Source organism: Bufo gargarizans, chromosome 1 (genome assembly GCF_014858855.1).
Source record: "Bufo gargarizans isolate SCDJY-AF-19 chromosome 1, ASM1485885v1, whole genome shotgun sequence".
In the NCBI taxonomy this organism is placed as follows: Eukaryota; Metazoa; Chordata; class Amphibia; order Anura; family Bufonidae; genus Bufo; species Bufo gargarizans.
This window is the reverse complement of record NC_058080.1, coordinates 217,237,500-217,258,693: the sequence shown is the minus strand read 5'-3', so window position 1 is coordinate 217,258,693 and position 21,194 is coordinate 217,237,500. Positions and strand designations below refer to the sequence as shown.

Genomic DNA, 21,194 nt, shown 5'->3' with positions numbered 1-21,194 from the left:
ACAGTCGTGGCCAAAAGTTTTGAGAATGACACAAATATTAGTTTTCACAAACTTTGCTGCTAAACTGCTTTTAGATCTTTTGTTTCAGTTGTTTCTGTTATGTAGTGAAATATAATTACATGCGCTTCATATGTTTCAAAGACTTTTATCGACAATTACATGACATTTATGCAGAGTCAGTATTTGCAGTGTTGGCCCTTCTTTTTCAGGACCTCTGCAATTCGACTGGGCATGCTCTCAATCAACTTCTGGGCCAATTCCTGACTGATAGCAACCCATTCTTTCATAATCACTTCTTGGAGTTTGTCAGAATTAGTGGGTTTTTGTTTGTCCACCCGCCTCTTGAGAATTGACCACAAGTTCTCAATGGGATTAAGATCTGGGGAGTTTTCAGGCCATGGACCCAAAATGTCAACAATTTGGTCCCCGAGCCACTTTTGCCTTATGGCACGGTGCTCCATCGTGCTGGAAAATGCATTGTTCTTCATCAAACTGTTGTTGGATTGTTGGAAGAAGTTGCTGTTGGAGGGTGTTTTGGTACCATTCTTTATTCATGGCTGTGTTTTTGGGCAAAATTGTGAGTGAGCCCACTCCCTTGGATGAGAAGCAACCCCACACATGAATGGTCTCAGGATGCTTTACTGTTGGCATGACACAGGACTGATGGTAGCGCTCACCTTTTCTTCTCCGGACAAGCCTTTTTCCTGATGCCCCAAACAATCGGAAAGAGGCTTCATTGGAGAATATGACTTTGCCCCAGTCCTCAGCAGTCCATTCACCATATTTTCTGCAGAAGATCAATCTGTCCCTGATGTGTTTTTTTGGACAGAAGTGGCATATTTGCTGCCCTTCTTGACACCAGGTCATCTTCCAAAAGTCTTCGCCTCACTGTGCATACAGATGCGCTCACACCTGCCTGCTGCCATTCCTGAGCAAGCTCTGCACTGGTGGCACTCCGATCCTGCAGCTGAATCCTCTTTAGGAGATGATCCTGGCGCTTGCTGGACTTTCTTGGACGCCCTGAAGCCTCCTTAACAAGAAATGAACCTCTTTCCTTGAAGTTCTTGATGATCCTATAAATTGTTGATTGAGGTGCAATCTTAGTAGCCACAATATCCTTGCCTGTGAAGCCATTTTTATGCAACACAATGATGGCTGCACAAGTTTCTTTGCAGGTCACCATGGTTAACAATGGAAGAACAATGATTTCAAGCATCACCCTCCTTTTATCAGTACAAGTCTGCCATTTTAACCCAATCAGCCTGACATAATGATCTCCAGCCTTGTGCTCGTCAACATTCTCACCTGAGTTAACAAGACGATTACTGAAATGATCTCAGCAGGTCTTTTAATGACAGTAATGAAATGCAGTGGAAATTTTTTGGGGGGGATTAAGTTAATTTTCATGGCAAAGAAGGACTATGCAATTCATCTGATTACTCTTAATAACATTCTGGAGTATATGCAAATTACTATTATAAAAACGTAAGCAGCAACTTTTCCAATTTCCAATATTTATTTAATTCTCAAAACTTTTGGCCATGACTGTACATAAAAACAACCAACCCCCCCCCCCATCGCGCCCCATAGTTTCGGGCATAGGGTCACTCACCGAAAGACTAGGTAAGTGGCTGGATACACTATTGCAACCCATGGTTAGGAGAATGCCAGGATATATCCAGGATACAGGAGATGTCCTCCGATATATGTTGCATAAACAGTGGCAGGATTCCTACACATGGCTGACTATGGATGTCATATCTCTCTATCCCTCTATTTCTTATATCGTGGCCGGATTGGCGCTGGAATACCATCTTTTTAGGTATAAACTTGGAGGAGCAAGTGTGCTGTGGGGTACACTATATGTTATCTTGAATTCACCCAATAAAGACAGAGCTTTGATATTTCTCTCTGAAATGCTGGACTATGTTTTCCACTGCTGCTGATTGAAGAACTCACCTGGTTCGGTCCACGCACAGGAGATTCAACATGCAGGGTGAGCTGGATTTGTTTTCTACTGTGTAACAGGAACAAACCATTTCCAGATACCCCCTGTACTAGGGTACTATATAGAGAGGGATCTGGATTCTGCTCCAAGGGAACCGCCAGGTTGCTACCTTTTTGAATAGTCAGTAGACTTCTGACCCAGTGAGCTCAAGAAACACTGCTACAAAACACTGAAGGTTTAGACAAAACTTTAATCAGGGAAAAGCAGATGTCAGGAAAGGCATAATTCATGCAATCTAAAGTCAATCCGAGGGTCAGGGAAGGCCACTTAGGGTCAGTATGGTGATAAGGCAGTGGTCAGTTCAGGCAGTGAAGGGACAAATTCAGAAATAGACAGAAGTTTGTACACGGGAGAGTGAACAAAACAAGTAGCAGACCTGTGCAAGAATCTAGACAACTAGAACTTATTGCTCTGGCATTCTACAATAGGGGAAACCTATTTAAATACCTTGTGGTAGCATAGGCTGGGGAATAGAGGAAAAGAGAGGCAGACAAGAAACAGGCCTCCACCTACGTGAAGTAGACAAAGCAGTGCTCCTTAGCAGCTGTGCCTGCCAGAAAGAAGCAAAGGCATGTCGGAATGCTGGTGAACTGGAGCTGGGGGATAGGTGAGCAATATGGCAGCCATATCCATCCAGTTGAGGTAGAGGCTGGTGGGTACAGACCCCCAGTGTAACAGATTTAAAATAATGTATTACAAACATATCAAGGGGGCTAGGATTGTGAACTAGTAACTAAAATGAAGATCTTTAATCAAATTTGCTGTATAAAGAAGTGGTCTCCAAGTAATGTCTTGCTACATATAGCATGCTAACAGTTGTAGTTTGGCATCTGCTATAGAGTCACAGGATGAAAACCACTGATCCAAGAGGAATTGGGAGGAAGAGACAATATTAATGTTATGAATCTACCCTTTCATATTCTATTCCTTTTTACTGTTGACTACACATTCTGACATGTGCCCTGTGGTGTAATGTAGACCTTACTAAGAGAGTTATTAAATCCATAAAAGAATATCAGTAAAAAACAACAAAATGTCTGCCCCTGGTGTATTGGCAAGTACATCAAAATCTATTCATCTCACCAGTCAATTCCTTTGTGATAGTTGTTTCCATTGAAGAATTGCACTTCCTCAAAAGTCTTTGGGTTAGGAAAGTTGCTTATGATATAAGGATGCATCAAGAGAAATAAATAAAGTGCCGTTGTGCCTGAAAAATATAGAAGATGTATGTTAGAAAACATGAAACAGCTCAAATGTATGTGTGTGTGTATATATATATATATATATATATATATATATAAATCTCAAGGAAATTGGCTAGGCATATGATCTAACTATTGGGGGTGTCAATTAGATGTGAAAAAACTTAGGGGGATAAGTAGGAAGTAATAACCCAGAATAATCCCATGGTTCAGTAGAGCCAAATGGGACAAAAAGGATCCCCAAAAAGAAATGCCCTATAACGAACAGGAGCTACAAGTGTCCAGTGATAATAATGGGCCTGCCAGTGGGTAGGGGTTGCATGACTAAGCGCTCTACTGAACCATGGGATTATTCTGGGTTATTATTTCCCACTTATCCCCCTAAGTTTTTTCTGTTTCTTTTCCCCTATTTTTGGGCCCCATTTGTGTTTGATGTATTCAGCATACTTGATGCCCAGCAATTTGGTGTATTCAGTTTATCATGTACTCAGCATACCCTAAGATTGTCCGTTTCCCCTGATGAGTTATTCCAACAAAACGTTGCACATCGGGAACTTCTATTTAGGGTGCACTACGGATTCTGCCCGGGTTTAGAGACAGGTATCTGGATGGGGTCGCCCCATTCAGGCCAAGTGCCCTGTAAAGGTAAGTGGGGCATTTCTAGTCTCTCCCCTTACCGCAGGGTGATATAGGACTAGCTGTTTTGATGCAAGAAATTAAGAGCTACCCGTCCGCTGGCCTGTTTTGCAACTAAGAACATCCAAACCGCTCAGCTGTATATAGACTACGTACCCAAGTGAGCACACCAGGGCACCACCTTGTCATTGGGATTCGTGAATCATCTACATCCCTTTAAGGATCCACTATGTCTGGACTGGTGAGATTGTTCCTTTTTTTCCTCTTCATTGTGTTTTATGGGCCCGATGACATTGTGTAGTGTGCCACAATCTGTTACTTTGTAGGTAATTGCTTATACAACTGTGATTTGTATGTCTTTTTGGTGTTGCATGATTTTTATTGTATCACTAGTAAAGGTTAAGTTTTAATTCTCTATACCTCTTTTCTTGAGTTTTCTGTAGTTTAGCATTGATTTAGTTTTGTATAGGAGAGACACCATTAGCCTCTCCTTATCTATTGGTTTTCTTCACTATTTTATAGGTCAGAAGACTCAGAAGGAGGCTTCCACTGAAAAGGAATAACTTTTTTTTAATTAAAAAAATAATATACGACAGTACAGTGTAATCAAATAAGCAAGTCAGGGAGCACACCACATAATCTACGGAGTGCAAGGGGCGGTGAAAGAGAACATTAAACCAAATTGACCCAAGAAAGAGTCACCAGAACCACCCCATAGATGCACATCCAACAATAAATCAGTATCAAAAATATATAAAGTTTATTGGACACAACAACAAACACATTAAAAAATTGTATACAATTCAGACAAAGTGCGGTATATAATAAATAATATGTAACCGACACATGCAGGTCCACTGAGTTGCCCCACCATGGGCAAAAATGTAAAACACCAGCATATAAAGATTCAATATAGAGTATAAAGCAAATATGACATAAGGTAAGACCTCTAGAAATACAAACAGACCTGAATGGGGTCACAATAAAAGGGCAAAACCTACATGAGCGGCTGGTTCAGTGGACCTGAGAAGATGAGAAAGTGCCCAACGCGTATCGCCGGAGCAATCCGGCTTCCTCAGGGGTAAAGGGTCCAATGCTGGAACATCACTTTATATGAAATAATAAATTTAGTGTAAATAACATTCACCTGTGCAGCAAGAAATAAATCAATAGACGCGATGTATGGACGTGCAGGACGAAGCATGACCGGAAACCGGAAGTCAATGTAGTTATCAGGTGGAGCGTATATGCGTTCCACCTGTCGCATCGCCGCTATACATTAAGATAACAGAGGGATCTGATGGTACCATAACCTTTGTAAGCATTTATTAAATACACACATAAATAGCCATATTGTTATTCATAGGAGCCCCACAGTGGTCACGAATATCCGATATCTGAATATGCAGTCCTCCGGCACCGGATGTGAACACATGACCGGAAGCCGCAATGAACTGTGAATGGTGGAGCGCACGATCCGCTCGTCACACGGAGGAGGAACAGGGGGAGGGAGGAGAAAGGCCGAGGCAGTGCTTGGCACATAGGGAGAAGGAGCACGGAGACCTATTAAATAGAGGGGCAGGGTTATAGGTATATTCAATATATTGCACCATGCTATCATACAGTGGAGTCAAGATAATGTGGTGATGTCATGCCTGAAACGGGGCACACTGTTCAAACATATCAAATTAAAATACTGAATATGTGAGAAGATGGATATTAACAGTAATATGACCGAATATTAAGTAAAAAACAAATATATATAGAAAAAATTGAAAAAATATACTAATAATAATAAAATAATAATAAACTATCAATAAAGAAATACAATTATAAATCATGACTAAATGAATAATCAATAGAAAAAAAGAATAATAAGAATGACAGTAAAGAGCATATAGAGAATACATATATATATATATATATATATATATATATATATATATATATATGTATCCCGTATACGAAATGAATTATTAATGCATAATTAGGTAACTGTATGTGCAGATGTTATGGCCATAGCAACAATGATGATATAAATCCCAACAGGATAAACTAATGTGGTAATCATAAAAAACATATTTAAATAAATACATATATATCAAAAATATATAGTAAGATAAAAGATTATTATAATACCAAAGTGTCATAATGAGGACCCAATACACGGGTCCAACCGTGTATCAACCTGAAATGAAAAAATGAAAAAATGTAAAAAAAAAAGCAACATACGCTAATCCGGATATAATGTGGGAAAGACCGCAAGTGGACAAGTGAAAAGATACGTGAAAAGAATTGTGCACCACCGTGTGTGAAGAAAATAATAAGATGTGAGAGAAAGACCTGTAGGGAGTAAATAAATTGATTAGAAAATGAATACATGCATAAATAACCGGATCCAAAGATTCACATATATCACTGAGTCACCCAATAGTACCTGATAATACGGTATCTGTAATCACAGAATCAAGCCCCCCATATCTACATTAGATCGCATATACCACTGGGTCAAAAAAAACATATGTCACTGGATTAACCAATAATACCCATTTCTGCAAAATCTATTGTCACGCAGTTAAGCCCCAATATCTGTATTGGACCACCAACATCAATCGACAATAACCAAAGACGACTCATCAATATATATATGGATTAACCGGCACAATAGGTGCCTGGCCCTAGTATGGTGACTGAACCCACTCTGTAATGACCACCATGCCTCATTATTCATGAATAAAGATAAACTACCCAATTCTGTAAGGTTCAAATATGGAACCCCAAACATTTTAGTTGTAGAAACCCGTAAACGTAAGTTCTTCATTTAGTCCCTGTGGGGCCACCGTGTCCAAATTGAAGATCCATTTAGATTCCAGGCGTAGTAGTTGGGAAGAGAGTGATCCTCCCCTCACATTGGTACGTGCCATATCAAGGCCAGCAATCCTAAGTCCAGAGATGATACACTGGTGGCAATCCAGAAAGTGCGCAGCGACTGAAGTCAACGGTTTCTTGGCCTGAATCCGATCCCGGCGGGCCAAGGCGATGTTGGATAGATGCTGTTGTATACGTTTCCGTAACTCCTGACCAGTCTGGCCCACATACATTTTTCCGCATTCGCAGATGAGTGCATAGATAATATTCCTAGTCCGGCAGTTGATGTAATGTCCCAAATGGATAGTAGCCGGATGCCTGCAGGTGGAGAAGGAGTCAGTACAGATCATATATTGACAAACTTTACAGTTCCCGCACGGATATGTCCCGCGCATCCTGACACCCCTCCCCAACCCCTATGTGGGCCTCTGGAAATGACTACGTACCAATTTGTCTCGTAGATTTGGAGCTCTCCGTGCAACAATCTTGGGACTTAAGTTGACATAGGCACTCAGTTTAGGATCCGCCAGTAGAAGGTGCCAGTGTGCATTCAATATTGTATACAGATCCCGCCATTGGCTATTATATTTAGTGATGAGATGAACCTGAGTGTTTCGAGGCTTGGATTTTGGTTTCAGCAGTTCCAGACGGTCCGCCACTTTCGCGGTTTCAAATGCCCCTGAGATTACTTTCCTAGGATAACCCTGTGCACGGAATCTGGTAGTCAGGTCGCAGGCAGCCTCCTTGAAGTCAGAGGTAGTGGTACAGTTACGGCGTAATCTCAAAAATTGTCCCTTAGGGATCCCTTTACGTAAGTGGGCCGGATGGAAGCTATTAAAATGTAGCAGACTGTTGGTTGCCATTTCCTTACGGAATAGTGGTGTTCGTATACCCTGATCATCTAGGTTCAGTTGTAGGTCCAAAAAATCAGCAGTAGTATCCGAGATCCTATTGGTGAGGGAAATGTTAAATGAGTTGGTATTTAACAGGCGGACAAATTCTGTACACTCTTCCACTGTACCACGCCAAAAAATCAAGAGATCGTCAATATAACAAAACCATGCAAGGACATGTTTCCTATACATAGCCATGGGGTACACCTGTGTCTCCTCCCACCATCCTAAAAATAGGTTGGCGTAGGAGGGCGCACAGCGTGCCCCCATCGCGGTCCCCGATACCTGTCTGTAGAAGATACGATTGAATACGAAGTAATTATGATGGAGTACAAATTCCAACAAACTCACCAAAAATATGTGATATGCTGGGTCCCCAATGGTCGCTTTTTGTAGGAAATATTGAGTAGCTTGTATCCCATCACCATGCGCGATATTTGAGTAAAGAGACTCTACGTCACACGGAATTTGGAATTTGTATCAGAGACTCTACGTCACACGTCACATGGACGTACCTGGAGGAAGTCGTATCTCTTGTAAACGTTGTACCAACTGCATGGAGTCCCTAAGATGTGACCGAAGACCCAAGACAAATGGCTGTAGAAAGAAGTCAAGGTAAGTACATGCCTGTTCACATGACCCACCTATCCCCGCCACAATTGGGCATCCTGGAGGTACAGACAGATCTTTGTGCACCTTAGGGAGCATGTAGAAGGTCGGGGTGGTAGGAAATTTGACTTCCATGAACTCTTTTTCTTTTTTGGTAATGATATTGAGTTGCCATGCAGAAGTAAGAAGTCTGTCCAGTTTCTTCTTAAAAGTTATAGTGGGGTCTGTAGGTAATGGAGTATAGAAATGACAGTTATTCAGCTGTCTCCTAGCCTCCGCTAGATATAATCCAGTCTCCCACAATACGACATTACCTCCTTTGTCCGCCTCCTTGATGATAAAAGCTGCATTACTCTGCAAATTCTGGATTGCCACCAATTCTGCCTTGGTCAAATTTTTATTGTGAATTTTATTCACTTGGAGTTTCCTAATCTCCGCCACCATCACCAGAACAGATCTTCCTACTTCCGGTTTCCGGTCATGCCTCGTCCTGCACGTCCATACATGGCGTCTATTGATTTCTTGCTGCACAGGTGAATGTTATTTACACTAAATTTATTATTTCATATAAAGTGATGTTCCAGCATTGGACCCTTTACCCCTGAGGAAGCCGGATTGCTCCGGCGATACGTGTTGGGCGCTTTCTCATCTTCTCAGGTCCACTGAACCAGCCGCTCATGTAGGTTTTGCCCTTTTATTGTAACCCAATTCAGGTCTGTTTGTATTTCTAGAGGTCTTACCTTATGTCATATTTGCTTTATACTCTATATTGAATCTTTATATGCTGGTGTTTTACATTTTTGCCCATGGTGGGGCAACTCAGTGGACCTGTATGTGTCGGTTACATATTATTTATTATATACCGCACTTTGTCTGAATTGTATACAATTTTTTAATGTGTTTGTTGTTGTGTCCAATAAACTTTATATATTCTTTATACTGATTTATTGTCGGATGTGCATCTATGGGGTGGTTCTGGTGACTCTTTCTTGGGTCAATTTGGTTTAATACGACAGTACAGTGTGTTATTATGTTTTCTACCACTGGCTACCATCCGTTTACCCATTGCCATGTATGTTGCTGTCACTTTGACATTACAAATGTTGTCTTGGTTTTAAAGAGCTTGAAAGGGGTGTCATACACGACTTTTGGCAACCGATTCTTGCGACTCAGACTGGAAACATACAGGGCTAGATTTATCATTACTCTGACAGCTCAATCCACTTTCACATATGGCTAAAGTCAGTTTTAGCCAAGTCAGATTTATGATCGGCCCTTTAAGACTGTGATAAATGTGGTTTGACTGTAGCAGTTTATCGGTAAGCAGCTTTACAAAAGTCGCACATCTTTATAAAAAAGTTGCACGTTCTATTAAAAAGTCTTATAAGATAAGCATGGTCCTCAATGGAGTGAAATTGCGCATGTTTTGCAACTTTTTTGCGACTTTTTAAATAGTCCCAATAGTAAATCTGTCTAGAGATTCATTTACATAAGAAAACACGCCCACTTTCAGAAAACTGGCGAGCATAGTGCAGAGCAGAAAAAAGTCGCAAATTTGTGCGCAGTTTTAGCGTTTGCTATTTTTTTTGCAACTTTTTCACTCCATTATTCTGACTTGAGCTAATGATAAATCTGTCCCACCGTATTTCAAGAAAGTGACTAATCATAGGCACCAACAATCCACATTCACTTGGGCATTGTATGAAAATAAAAGGTTTGGGCTGCACGCAACCTTGAGTATAGAAAGTCCTGGCCAGTAGTCTGCTTGTATATGACTGAAAAACAATGCAGCTCATAATATCCAGGAATAGTTCACAATCAGATCAAATAAAAATGAAAATGACACTTTTTTTAATAATGATAAATAGACCAGAAATAAAATCTGAAATAAGGTAATTTAATGAATCTTTCATAGCTTTCAAAAAGGTCAGTGTCACCGGCCTGACATTTACAAGTGGCAGCATTTCTTAACCTTTCTTTGGAACAATACCCTCACAACAAGATTCAGATGTCAGAGTTTTCTTTTAAATACTTCATGACGCCAACGCAGTGTACAGTGGTTCAGCTAAAGTAGTTTTTCTTACTTATCACAGTACTGTATGCACTATCTATATTGGCATGTATAACCCACATAGTTATTGGTTACTGGCTAGCAAAACAGATCTGATGAAAGTAGGGTAGAGACAATACAATCTTTGTGCTCATTTTGTACTTATCACCCACCTACAGTCCATATATGGTCCCACAAACATGGCATATCCTGCTTTTTGTTTGGTACAACAGAAATATTCATGAGCTCATGGGAGTTACTTTTTATTTATGGGGAGTTTATATTTTTCTTGCACATGGGCATAGCATGAAAGGGTACAACGGTAGCAGTTGCATTTAGGCCACATCATCTAGTGCCACTCATCTCAGGATTTCTCAAGGCAAGACGAAAGCTAAGGAAGGAGCAATCTGTACAAGGCCCATGATAAGTAAGGGGCACGGTTACAGATTTTACATTGGGGCCAGGTACTTCAGGTTACCCATCTGTCTCTGCACTATATATCTGTAAAGTACTTAGAGGGAGATCTATACCCTGCACTATTGGAGGCACATTCTCTGGCAGTCTGTGTGCCTTAACAGTAATCTAACACAGCTCAGAGCTGCTGTAGATTTTTGGCTTCATGTGAACCAAAAACTGGCGTAAATGAAGATAGATTTCTCTCGGCTGTTGGCCACATCCCTTTCCTGCCCTTATCACACCCCCTTTCATAAAAGTGGAGAGGTCCAAAAAAATGAAACACTTATGACTTTAAAAAAAAGGCTTATGATCTTGGCTACATTCTTAGAATATAACCAGTGAGACCTGTTTGTCGCTATGAACTATGGAAGGTAATATTTATTTTTACGCCATCCCGGTTCAGTGAGTAAGTTTCTTGTTGGCAGTCTAACAATATGTTAAGCTTAAAATAATTCTCATTGTTACAATTTCACTTAATTACCAAATTTTTTGAGACCTGACAGATTGGTCTATTGAGTTTAGGCAGTTGAAGCTATGATATTTTCCAGCTTCCTATTCTAATCAGTTTTACATGGAATAAAGGCAGGGGCGTAACTACCTAAGCGGCAGACCATGCGACTGCTATGGGGCCCAGTGCAAGAGGGGGCCCAGTTGGGATCATCTCCTCTTCTACTGGAGGTGAACATTTAGTCAGGACTCTACCATCTAAAGTAACAACGTTTAGCAAATGAGGCAGTGGAAAAATGGCTTGAGGGTCATTGAAAAGGGTTCAGGCAGAACCCTTCTGTCCTGTGTGGGGGCCTGGTTTGATGCTTGCTATAGGGTCCTTGCTTCTCTACATATGCCACTGAATAAAGGCATATGTCAGCTATGCTTGTTCTGTGTATAATTCAGGTACAGAACATGTTCAAGAAATAGTAAATCATTTTTACCAAATAAATTTCAAAACTAAACTACCGTATCTACCTAAAAGCATAAACTTATAAAATAAGTTCTCCCCTCATCTCTCTTAAAGGTAAAATCCAGTCAAAATGATCATCTGATGTAATAGATCTGCATGAGAGGATCACATGGGTCAAGACTGTGACCTCTGACTAGCTTTGATTTCTAGAATTATAGGGTTTTGTAGCTCTCTAAAGCATGAATTCACACAATTTAGATGTGTCACCGAAATTTTGGTGAATAAAAATAAATGTAATTCATCTGAATGGAGTTGCTTTGGTGGCAGGCACATGGATTTGTACAAGCCTCATTTGGATAAGATAGTTGTGTGAATATATGCTCAAGCCTCCCTATCTCTTCGGAAAGGTGCTATCTCTATAAAGTGTCCTCTTCTGGAAATTGACGACTGAAAATCATATATTTCACAATATGATCTTCTCAGGGGTGTCTGAGACTGTTCACATACAGTATTAGAAAATAATTTGGCTTTTTATAACTTGAACTCTTTTTTTTACATAATGTTAGGCATAATTTAATATTTCCATTTAATATTTACTAGTTTCAAGTACTCCAAAAGCATGTCAGAACTTTGACCAGACCAAGAGAAATGTCACTTTTGCTTCTCCTAGATTTGCTTTTATGATTTAATGCATTATCTTGCTGCATAACCCAATTATGCTTTACACTACAGACAAATAGCTAGACAATTTTCTTAAGAACTTTTGGTAAAGCACTGTATCTATTTCAAGAACACTACATTCCAGGTCCTGGGCTCTCTTAAATTACTGTAAGTAAAATGATTTACTTTGAACATAACTCACCTGTCTTTTGAGGTCCTATCACAAGGAATTTTGGTAGACGGTCACAAGTTTTGTCTCTAGACCAGATGTCTCTGTGCCTCCTGTCATCACATGGATTCTGTAGGAAGAAGTATTCTTTAGTATACTTTATCGTTTAGTTAATTTCATGGACATTAGGTCTGGAAAACTTTAGGTCTGGATTAGAAAAAAAAAAAAAGACTGCCTTAGACACATCCTCTTGTTACTGCTCTATACAACCCACTGAGCTGTAAACAAATGCATGTAATCTTCTATGGCAGTGGTGGCAAACCTATGGCACGGGTGCCTGAGGCGACACTCAGAGCCTTCTCTGTGGGCACCCTGGAAAAAGTCTATGGTGTACCAATATGCCTTAGACTTTTCCTGCCCTTCATCAGTGCATGAAGCTCAATGAACAGCACAGGCAGCACATTGTATGTAGGCAGGCTATTATGGCTAAATGATAAAGTACATTGAAGATATACTATATTGGACCGTAGTATTCAGGTTAAATCGCTGTGTTGGCATTTTGTGATAAATAAGTGGGTTTTGGGTTGCAGTCTGGGCGCTCGGTCTCTTAGAGGTTCGCCATCACTGTTCCATGGGATACTACTTAAAGGGGTTATCTGGGATTTTGATATTGATGACCTATTCTCAGGATAGCAAATAAAAACATATGGCAACACACCATTACACATGCAAACAATAGAATTTAGGATTAGGGATTATTCTGGATTAAAGTGGTACAATACCTACTATGAAAATGAATAAAAAACTGATATGGTGTCTCTCTCTAAATTACTATACATAGAAAATGGAAGCTGTTTGTGCACATTTTTGATCAAACGTGTGTCGGGCCCATCTACCGGCATCAAGGTGACTTCTGCAGATGGGTGCCTAACACTAACAGAACTGCCTCTCCTGGGCCCAACCTAAGCCTACAATGGTCAGGGCAGTGTAGGAACCAGCTACATTTATACTCTGCTCAGAAGCCCTGGGAAGATGGGCGGGGAGTGCTCAATCTAAAGGAGGGAGCTACCCTCCAAACTAAACTGCAAGAAAATGTACGGCGCTGCAGTTGGTAAGAGGTCAAGAGACTGCAGTGCTCCCCACTAATCGGTGGGGGTGCTGGAAGTCATACCTCCGCTGATCTGATATTGATGATCTATTTTGAGGAAAGGCCATCAATATCAAACCCCTGGATAACCACATGCATGGTGGTAGTCTGCATATTATGCTCTACTTTCTTTATTTTTATGTGTAACATCCGACACACAAATTATGGCATTCTATATCAGATGTAAGACTTATGGGGATATTATCTATTAGCTATATTTCCAGGTGAGAATAGCCCCAAAACATGATGATATGCAGCACGCTATACAGTGGCTGTATACAGTGCTATGTGAATGAGAACTAAAGTTGCTTAAGGTTATGTCCTCCTGGCAACGTAAATTGAGATAGCAAAATCCACAAGTTTGCAAGTTTGAATGATTCACATGATTTACTTACTGTGGATTTTGCTATAGATTTTTTTCTCCAGTATGTAGATAAGATTTTTTTTAAATGTCATTGACTCTTCTGGTACTGTAAAATGCTGCAGTGTTCTAGCTCCACGTAATCATACTCTAGAGCAGCTCTGGCATATCTCCTATGCTTCCTTATTTGAGTGCAACATAAGATTGAGGGAGAGATGCTGAGATCAGCGGTTTATAGTTTTCTAGGATTTGATTAAGCAATTACCAGCTTTTCCTGTATGAGTTTTTATGTGAGACTTGTATGCTATACACTCATTTCAAAAATAGAAAATTATATTAAATTAATCACTCTTTTAGTAATATACGGCAACAGGAAATTGAAATCAAACACCTTGCTAACAAATCATAGACCTGGTTTAGAGCTACAATACAAAGAGGACTGAAAGTGTATTAAAACCCCAGTCCCAATGCGATTTCAATTATTCTCTACTGGGAAAGATTCTCAAGTGACCTTAATAGTATTGTCCCCATAGAGAATACAGAAATACACCTGCAACCTCCATTTTATTGTGACTTTAGATGCTGTGTAGCCCTAGCCTTACAAAGATTAAATAGTTCTGCTTAAAAAGGACTTGGGAACTCACCATATATATATTGCTCTAATATAATTTAACGACTTATAGCAATATTGTGCTACTGATCGTGTGCCATTAATACTTAGAATTTATGATTTCAAAGTCTCATGATACCTTTGGGTGTGATCAACCAGAGCACTAATAGTGTTTATCATACCGATATCATATGGAAACTGATTTACCTACAGCCTAGGGACAAAGCTCAGAAAAAAATTGTGCTCCCTGCTATACATACGCTCCAGCAGAGATTGCAAAGTTCCACATAGAGCTAACATAAAAGACATATCATTGAATACAACTGGCCCATTATCCAGAACCTCAGTGATTATTCTGTATCATGGATGGCATTAATAATAAATATAACATTGAAATTACAGTATTTCATTTATCTAATTACAGGCATGCCTGGTAATTGCTGTAATGCACAGCTAAATAAAATCAATAGATTTGTATTAGTCTTCCTTTAATCAATTGCAACCTCTTATCTGTCTTGTAGAAGCCTGTGTTATAATAAAGGACTTCCTAGAATCATAATCGGTATATTACAATGTGAGCTTTCAATCAGTAGACCTGAATATATCACTCATCACTTTAAATCATGAAATATTATGCCTTTAGATTATGTGGGCGTTAAATAAAGCATTTAAGAAAAAGGAATAAAACTTTAGGGTATGTTCACACAATGCCTTTTTAAAGGCTGAAAATTAAATGCTCATTTCAAGAGAAATCAGGATAAAAAATCCACACATTTAAATGCATATTTTCAAAATGTTTTTCCATTTTAAATGTGTCATTTTTGACACATTTTGACATCTATTAATGCCCACAACGGTCTTGGAAAACATGGCAAAAATCTGCATGGAATATACGTCAATAAGTGACAAAGTAACAGTTTGCAAGGCTAACATCCTCCCACTTCAGTATGTTATTCTGCAAAGTTGATCCAGAGGAATGCAAAAATAAATCTCACATAGAAGCCAATTGTCCTCAAATTCTGTCCCATCCCCAAATCTGGCAATCGGTATACATTTCTGGATCAATGACTCTTCTCCAGAAATCTAGTAATTGTAACCTGTAATATTGTTAAAAAAGGTATTCCAGGATTTTAGTATTGATGGCTTATCCTCAGGATAGGCCATCAATATCAGATCAGAGGAGGCCCAACACCCCTATGAGCTGTTTTGAATGGGAGCAGTACTAGAGTTACCTTACAGTGGATGGAGATAAGTTCTGGTGCTGACTTCTGGCACCAGGCTAATCGACAGGGGTATGAGGTGTTGAACCCCCACTGATCTGATATTGATTGCCAATCCCGAGAATAGGTGATCAATGTTAAAATCCTGAAATACCCCTTTAACCCTTTTGCTATGTACGGCGCTAGTAGCACTGTGCAAGCGTGTGCAGTGGGCGTCATGGCCGGCAACCAGCCATAATGCCGATTGCGGTAATTAAATGCTTTTGATGCCGTGATCAAGTGAGACCACGGCACCTGAATACGCAAAAATCCGGAAGCCCCGTGGAGCCAATTGGGACTTTATTACATGCGCTGAATGCTCTGAGTCTCTATGAACAAATTCAGAGCATTAATGCTGCAATTCTTATTTTGGTTACCAGATGGAAGCCCAACATAAGAAATGAGCAAAATGCATTTTTTTAATCCCTTATAGGTCAATATTAAAAAGTTATTTATGAGCCTTAAAATGATGATAAAAAATAAAAATAAAAGTTTAAAAAATATATAAATAATAAAAAAATATTAAAGTTTAAATCACCCCCCTTTCCGTATAATAAAAAATAAAAAATAACAATAAATATAAAAATCCTGGGTATCACCGTGAACGAAAACGAAAGTAGGGAAGAAAAATACAAACACACAAACTAAAAAAAACTCTGGTAGCCAAAGGGTTAAAGCGAGTCTGTCAACAACTTCAGTCATGTCAAGATGTTAGTACCACATTGTGGGTCACACACACAGATAACAATGTTACCTTTTTTGACACTTTTGTGGTCGTAGTGTTCCAAAAATAAAGTTTAAACCATATCCAAATGAGGTTTGCAAGTACCCAGGGGCGACGTTTGCTGCTCAAAGTGCACAGTCCCCAGCATTACTCGGCAAAAACTCCTCCCCTCTATCGCAGTTAGCTTGCCCAGCATCCATGTGACATGTCTATCTTCAGTTTGTGCCTGTGAACACCAATGCCAGCCTGCGTATGCACCGCACGATGCCCACTGTGGGCAGTTGGACCACTTACTGGCCTCTCTATTGCACAAGTAGTCAACACATTTCCAGTAAGCGGCATATGCTCATTAGGTTGAACAATGCTGCTGCCCACAGTGGGTATCATGCAGTGCAAGCTCGGGCAGGCATTGGTGTTCATAGGCACATACTGAAGATAGGCATGTGACATGGATACTGGGCAGGCTAACTGCGATAGAGGAGTGAAGTTTTCACTGACTAATGCCGAGGGGAGGGCCTGGGCACTTGGAGCAGCAAACTCTACACCTGGGCACTTGCAAACTCCATTTGATCATGGTTTAAACTTCATTTTTGGAACATTGCAGTGACAGAAGGGGTAAAGAAAGGTACCATGTGTTATCTGTGTGTGTGACCCACAATGTGGCATTTACAGCTTGACATGACAAGTTGGTGTAGACTCCCTTAATTTCAAGAAATGTATCTAGGCCCCTTTTTAATCAGTTTAGTGAATTCACCATAACCATCCTTTGGCGGAGAGTTCCATAATCTCACTGATCTAATGAAAGAATCATCATCTGTGTTGGCGCAGACACCTTTTTTTCACTAGACAGAGGATGCTCCCTTTTCATAGTCATAGTCCTGGGACAGGACACTTTTGTATGCATTAAAATCTACAATCTGCCTGGGGAGCCTGTCAGCTAGTTTACAATTCTCCATCAGCACAACCACAGGAACTATGACTTACACAGTATCCACTAAATTCAGTGGTCCAGCTATTTCATAGAGAGATGCTCTTTGAAAGCACTCTGTCCCTGCTAATTGTCCAAAAGAAGATTTTTTTCTAAACTGAAAAACTAAGTTTATTGGGACATTGGAGGCAATTTTTCATGATTGGATTTTGCTCATTTTGATCTAAAAATCATTTTTTACAACTGGTCATTATAAAAAATATTGAGTAATTTTGTCAAAGAGTTAACTGTTTTTCTAGTGGTGTAAATCGTACATTTTACTTTCACTTTGTGCCAATCATCTAACCCTTAGCTCTAATTTACTGCATTCTTATCAGTAAGATAAGAACTGAGCTATGATCAATGTTTATAATGTCAGAGAGCAGAGAAAAGGAGCCCGATTAGCTGGCTGACTGAAAAAATAGAAAATGCAGATCCCTCTATTGGAGCATCTCAGCCCTGTACAAAAAAAAGGCTCCATATTTGCAATAAAAATCAATAAAAAAAATGATTTTTCGCTCCAAATTAGTAAAATACAATCATAAAGAATTTGCCCTCAAAGGTGTACATTTGTGTTGAGTGAATCGAAGTTTTCGAAGTGGATTTTGATCTGAAGCTTAATATTAAATTCAGATGCCACGATCAGTGATGATACAATGGGGGATGGGGAGCAACACAATCACCGTTCCCTGTCATTGCACCCACTATTTACAAATAAATGCACTTTGTGACAAGGAATGTCATCACAATTTTTTTTTGTAAAATTCAGTTAGGCAGCAAAATCAAATTTTCAAAAAAATTTGTTCATCTCTAATGTACATAGCCTTTGAGGCCACATTCACATGACCGTATGTCTGCTGCAGATCAAACATGTTCTATTTTTGTCCATTTTCCATCCAAGAATAGGCATTGTTACAATGGGTCAGCAAAAAAGATCACATGGATGCCATACGTAATTTTTGCGGATCCACATTTTGCAGATGACAAAATACATATGGCCATTTGAATGCACCCGACGGGTAATTTTGATGAGCAGATAATTGTTAAAATTTTAATGGTAATGATTCATGTTGGATGATAATTGTGTAGTGTGTAGCTACTGCACGACGGTACTAAGAACACTTGTTTATCACTTGAAAAATTATTTATGTGAAGAAATATATGATTGTTTGTCTTTATTGAATTGTGATCTTTCAGAGAATAATCATGTTAAACAGTTGTGTTTTATGTTAATCATTGTTGTCTAAAACCAGTGACCGATCCTCGATTAAACAAGTAGGCAATCACAAACAAATTTCTACATGTTAATCTTTACCTGAAATTGCTGATCTGTCATTGCCGTTAATCACGTAAAAGATTATCAACTTGTCTATCTGCACTTTTACTGTTCATTGTAAAACTATCATGCTTTATTTACATAAAAAGTAACATGCTTTTACAGAACTCAAAACTTGCTTGCAGTGATATGTCTGAAAATGTGCTACATATGAATTTAAAGATTGGTGGCTCAGTGGACAGTAACAGGATCAGGTTTTAAATCAGACCAAGGACAACTGCTCGAAGATTCAATGTTCTCTTAAAGGGAATGTGACACAATTTTTTTTCTGCTGGTTAAGACCAGATAGCGACACATATCCTTTTTTTTCTAATCTTTATAATTCTTTAAAAATATGTTTAACCGAAGCACATGATTTAAACAATAGGTCATTTGCTGGTCATTTTCCTCCCACAATCCAAAAACATAGGTAAAGTGGCTTCCCATTAAAATTGGCCCTATTGAGTTTGTGTTAGGGAATCTATCATATGGCTTGATTAACACTGAGGATAGGGATTGATCTAAAATATGAAATTCTCTCTGCAAAATATATTAGTATAAAGGTGGCCATGCCTTTAATAGCTCTCGGCCGAATGCTAATTTGGCCCCCGACAGCGATTCCTCCCATTTCCCCTATACGCATGAATGCTTGATTCAGCCAAACATGCATGTGTTTTCAATGTCAAGATAGGAGAAAGCCTCTGTCATTACCTCTAGCTTAGTTCCTGCCAGAACAAAAATAAATAAATCAACTTCTCCAAACCTTCGTTCCCTGAACATCAACTGGAGGAGAGTCAGGATTTCCCCATATACACTATATGGATATCCGACCCTGCCAATATAGGTGAATGTGGCTGACTATACTGTATGTGTATGAGGGCTTTTGTATAAACAACAACATTGAATGATAGGTCTACTAGTAGTATTCCTAAGGAAAATCATTAGTATCACATAATATTAAGAAGACACATTGTTGCAAATCGCAAAACAAGCTTTTACAAACATACACACAGACTTATACACCATATACATTCATATACAAGCACTAAGAGTACCTGCCAGAGAGGATCCTTTTGTTCAGGGAAGAGTTCAAAATATTTCTGGGCAAGCTGTAATGGAGGCAAGGTCTGCAGTTTCAGGTTGGTCCATGTTTGTACAAAATTAGCAAGATTAACAAACGTGTACAAGCCAAGGCGATCATTCCCATAATTTGACAAGTGTGTCATAAAGATGCTGATCTGTAAAAGACAGAGATACGTGTAAGAGAAAACAGACATGAGATGATGGAATAAGTCTTTCGATCAGTAGATGGCAGTAAGATTCCTATAAAGGGAGAGAAAAGATGATAACCTAGCTCTAGCAAACGTGTCTTGATGAGTTCTCTCCCTAAGGTAACAAATAATACCAAACATTCGGGAAGTAAAAGACATTTAAATATTACATCTAACAATGATTACAAATAGCTAAAAAAAATTGTATAATGAAAAGATAAATAGCATTCAGGAATTACTGTTCTCTTTACTTTGCTGTGGATATGAATCTATTGGGAGTCGATACTGCTTAGGACAACCATGCAAAAATCTATTTGAGAAAGCCATTATTGTGATAGCAGCATTAGGAATCAAGGATAATTATTGCATCATTTCCGAGTGTATCAATAAGTTTGTGGACAGCAACATTTTTGAATGGTTGCCAGACCAATTATATCACAGAAATATATATGTGGAAATATAGACATCTACATATCTACAACAACAAAAAAGGGGTATCCAAATAGCTGAAATGATTTAAAGGAAATATCTAAGCTATACCTCACCAGCAGTGTTTACCAGTACTGTAAATATATGGCTATATGGTCATCTTAATGCCACAAACTTCATCTGGAAGTGTTGTAGAAAGATGTCAAATTCTATAGAAATGCATTTTAACACACATTGCTTGTGACTTAATGCATCTGTTAGGCTCCAGGCATCCGGAGTTGCAGTTCACTGCCTCTTTCATGTGATCTAACACTGCGGAGTGATAGTGACACTGCATAGTAGTTAATGAAAACTGGTACTGTTGCAAGTTAACAGTGTTACCTTTCTATGAACAGATGAATAGTATATCTATCTTCAACCTCAACCATAGTCACAAGTGAAAATTTTAATCCTAGAAAATTAAGGGAGTTATCCGCTTATGATAAATTCTTTCTATATATGCTAATGGGCATCAGGACCCTATATATTAACTAAAACAGAGACTCCGTTATCATAGACAATCCTGACAAGCAGAATCACCAAAAGGACATTAACATCATGTTCAAAATATTTATCGACAGTAGGGATGAGCGAATTTATGAAAAGTTTGATTCGGCGGA

General features: G+C 39.2%; 1 protein-coding gene across 2 annotated transcripts in view; it reads right to left on the bottom strand.

Moving 5' to 3' along the window:
* LOC122946004 (bifunctional heparan sulfate N-deacetylase/N-sulfotransferase 4-like) overlaps nucleotides 1–21,194 on the bottom strand; it is a 754,569-nt gene that overhangs the window by 72,036 nt on the left and 661,339 nt on the right. For both annotated transcript variants that reach the window (XR_006391210.1, XM_044305313.1), the window contains exons 7-9: nucleotides 19,891–20,073; nucleotides 12,486–12,582; nucleotides 3,092–3,215 (exon numbers count right to left, since the gene is read on the bottom strand). Coding sequence is in view for 1 of the 2 variants with exons in the window: in XM_044305313.1 (XP_044161248.1) it covers nucleotides 3,092–3,215; nucleotides 12,486–12,582; nucleotides 19,891–20,073 (404 nt within the window). In the remaining variant the exon portion in view is untranslated. The remainder of the gene's footprint in view (nucleotides 1–3,091; nucleotides 3,216–12,485; nucleotides 12,583–19,890; nucleotides 20,074–21,194) is intronic.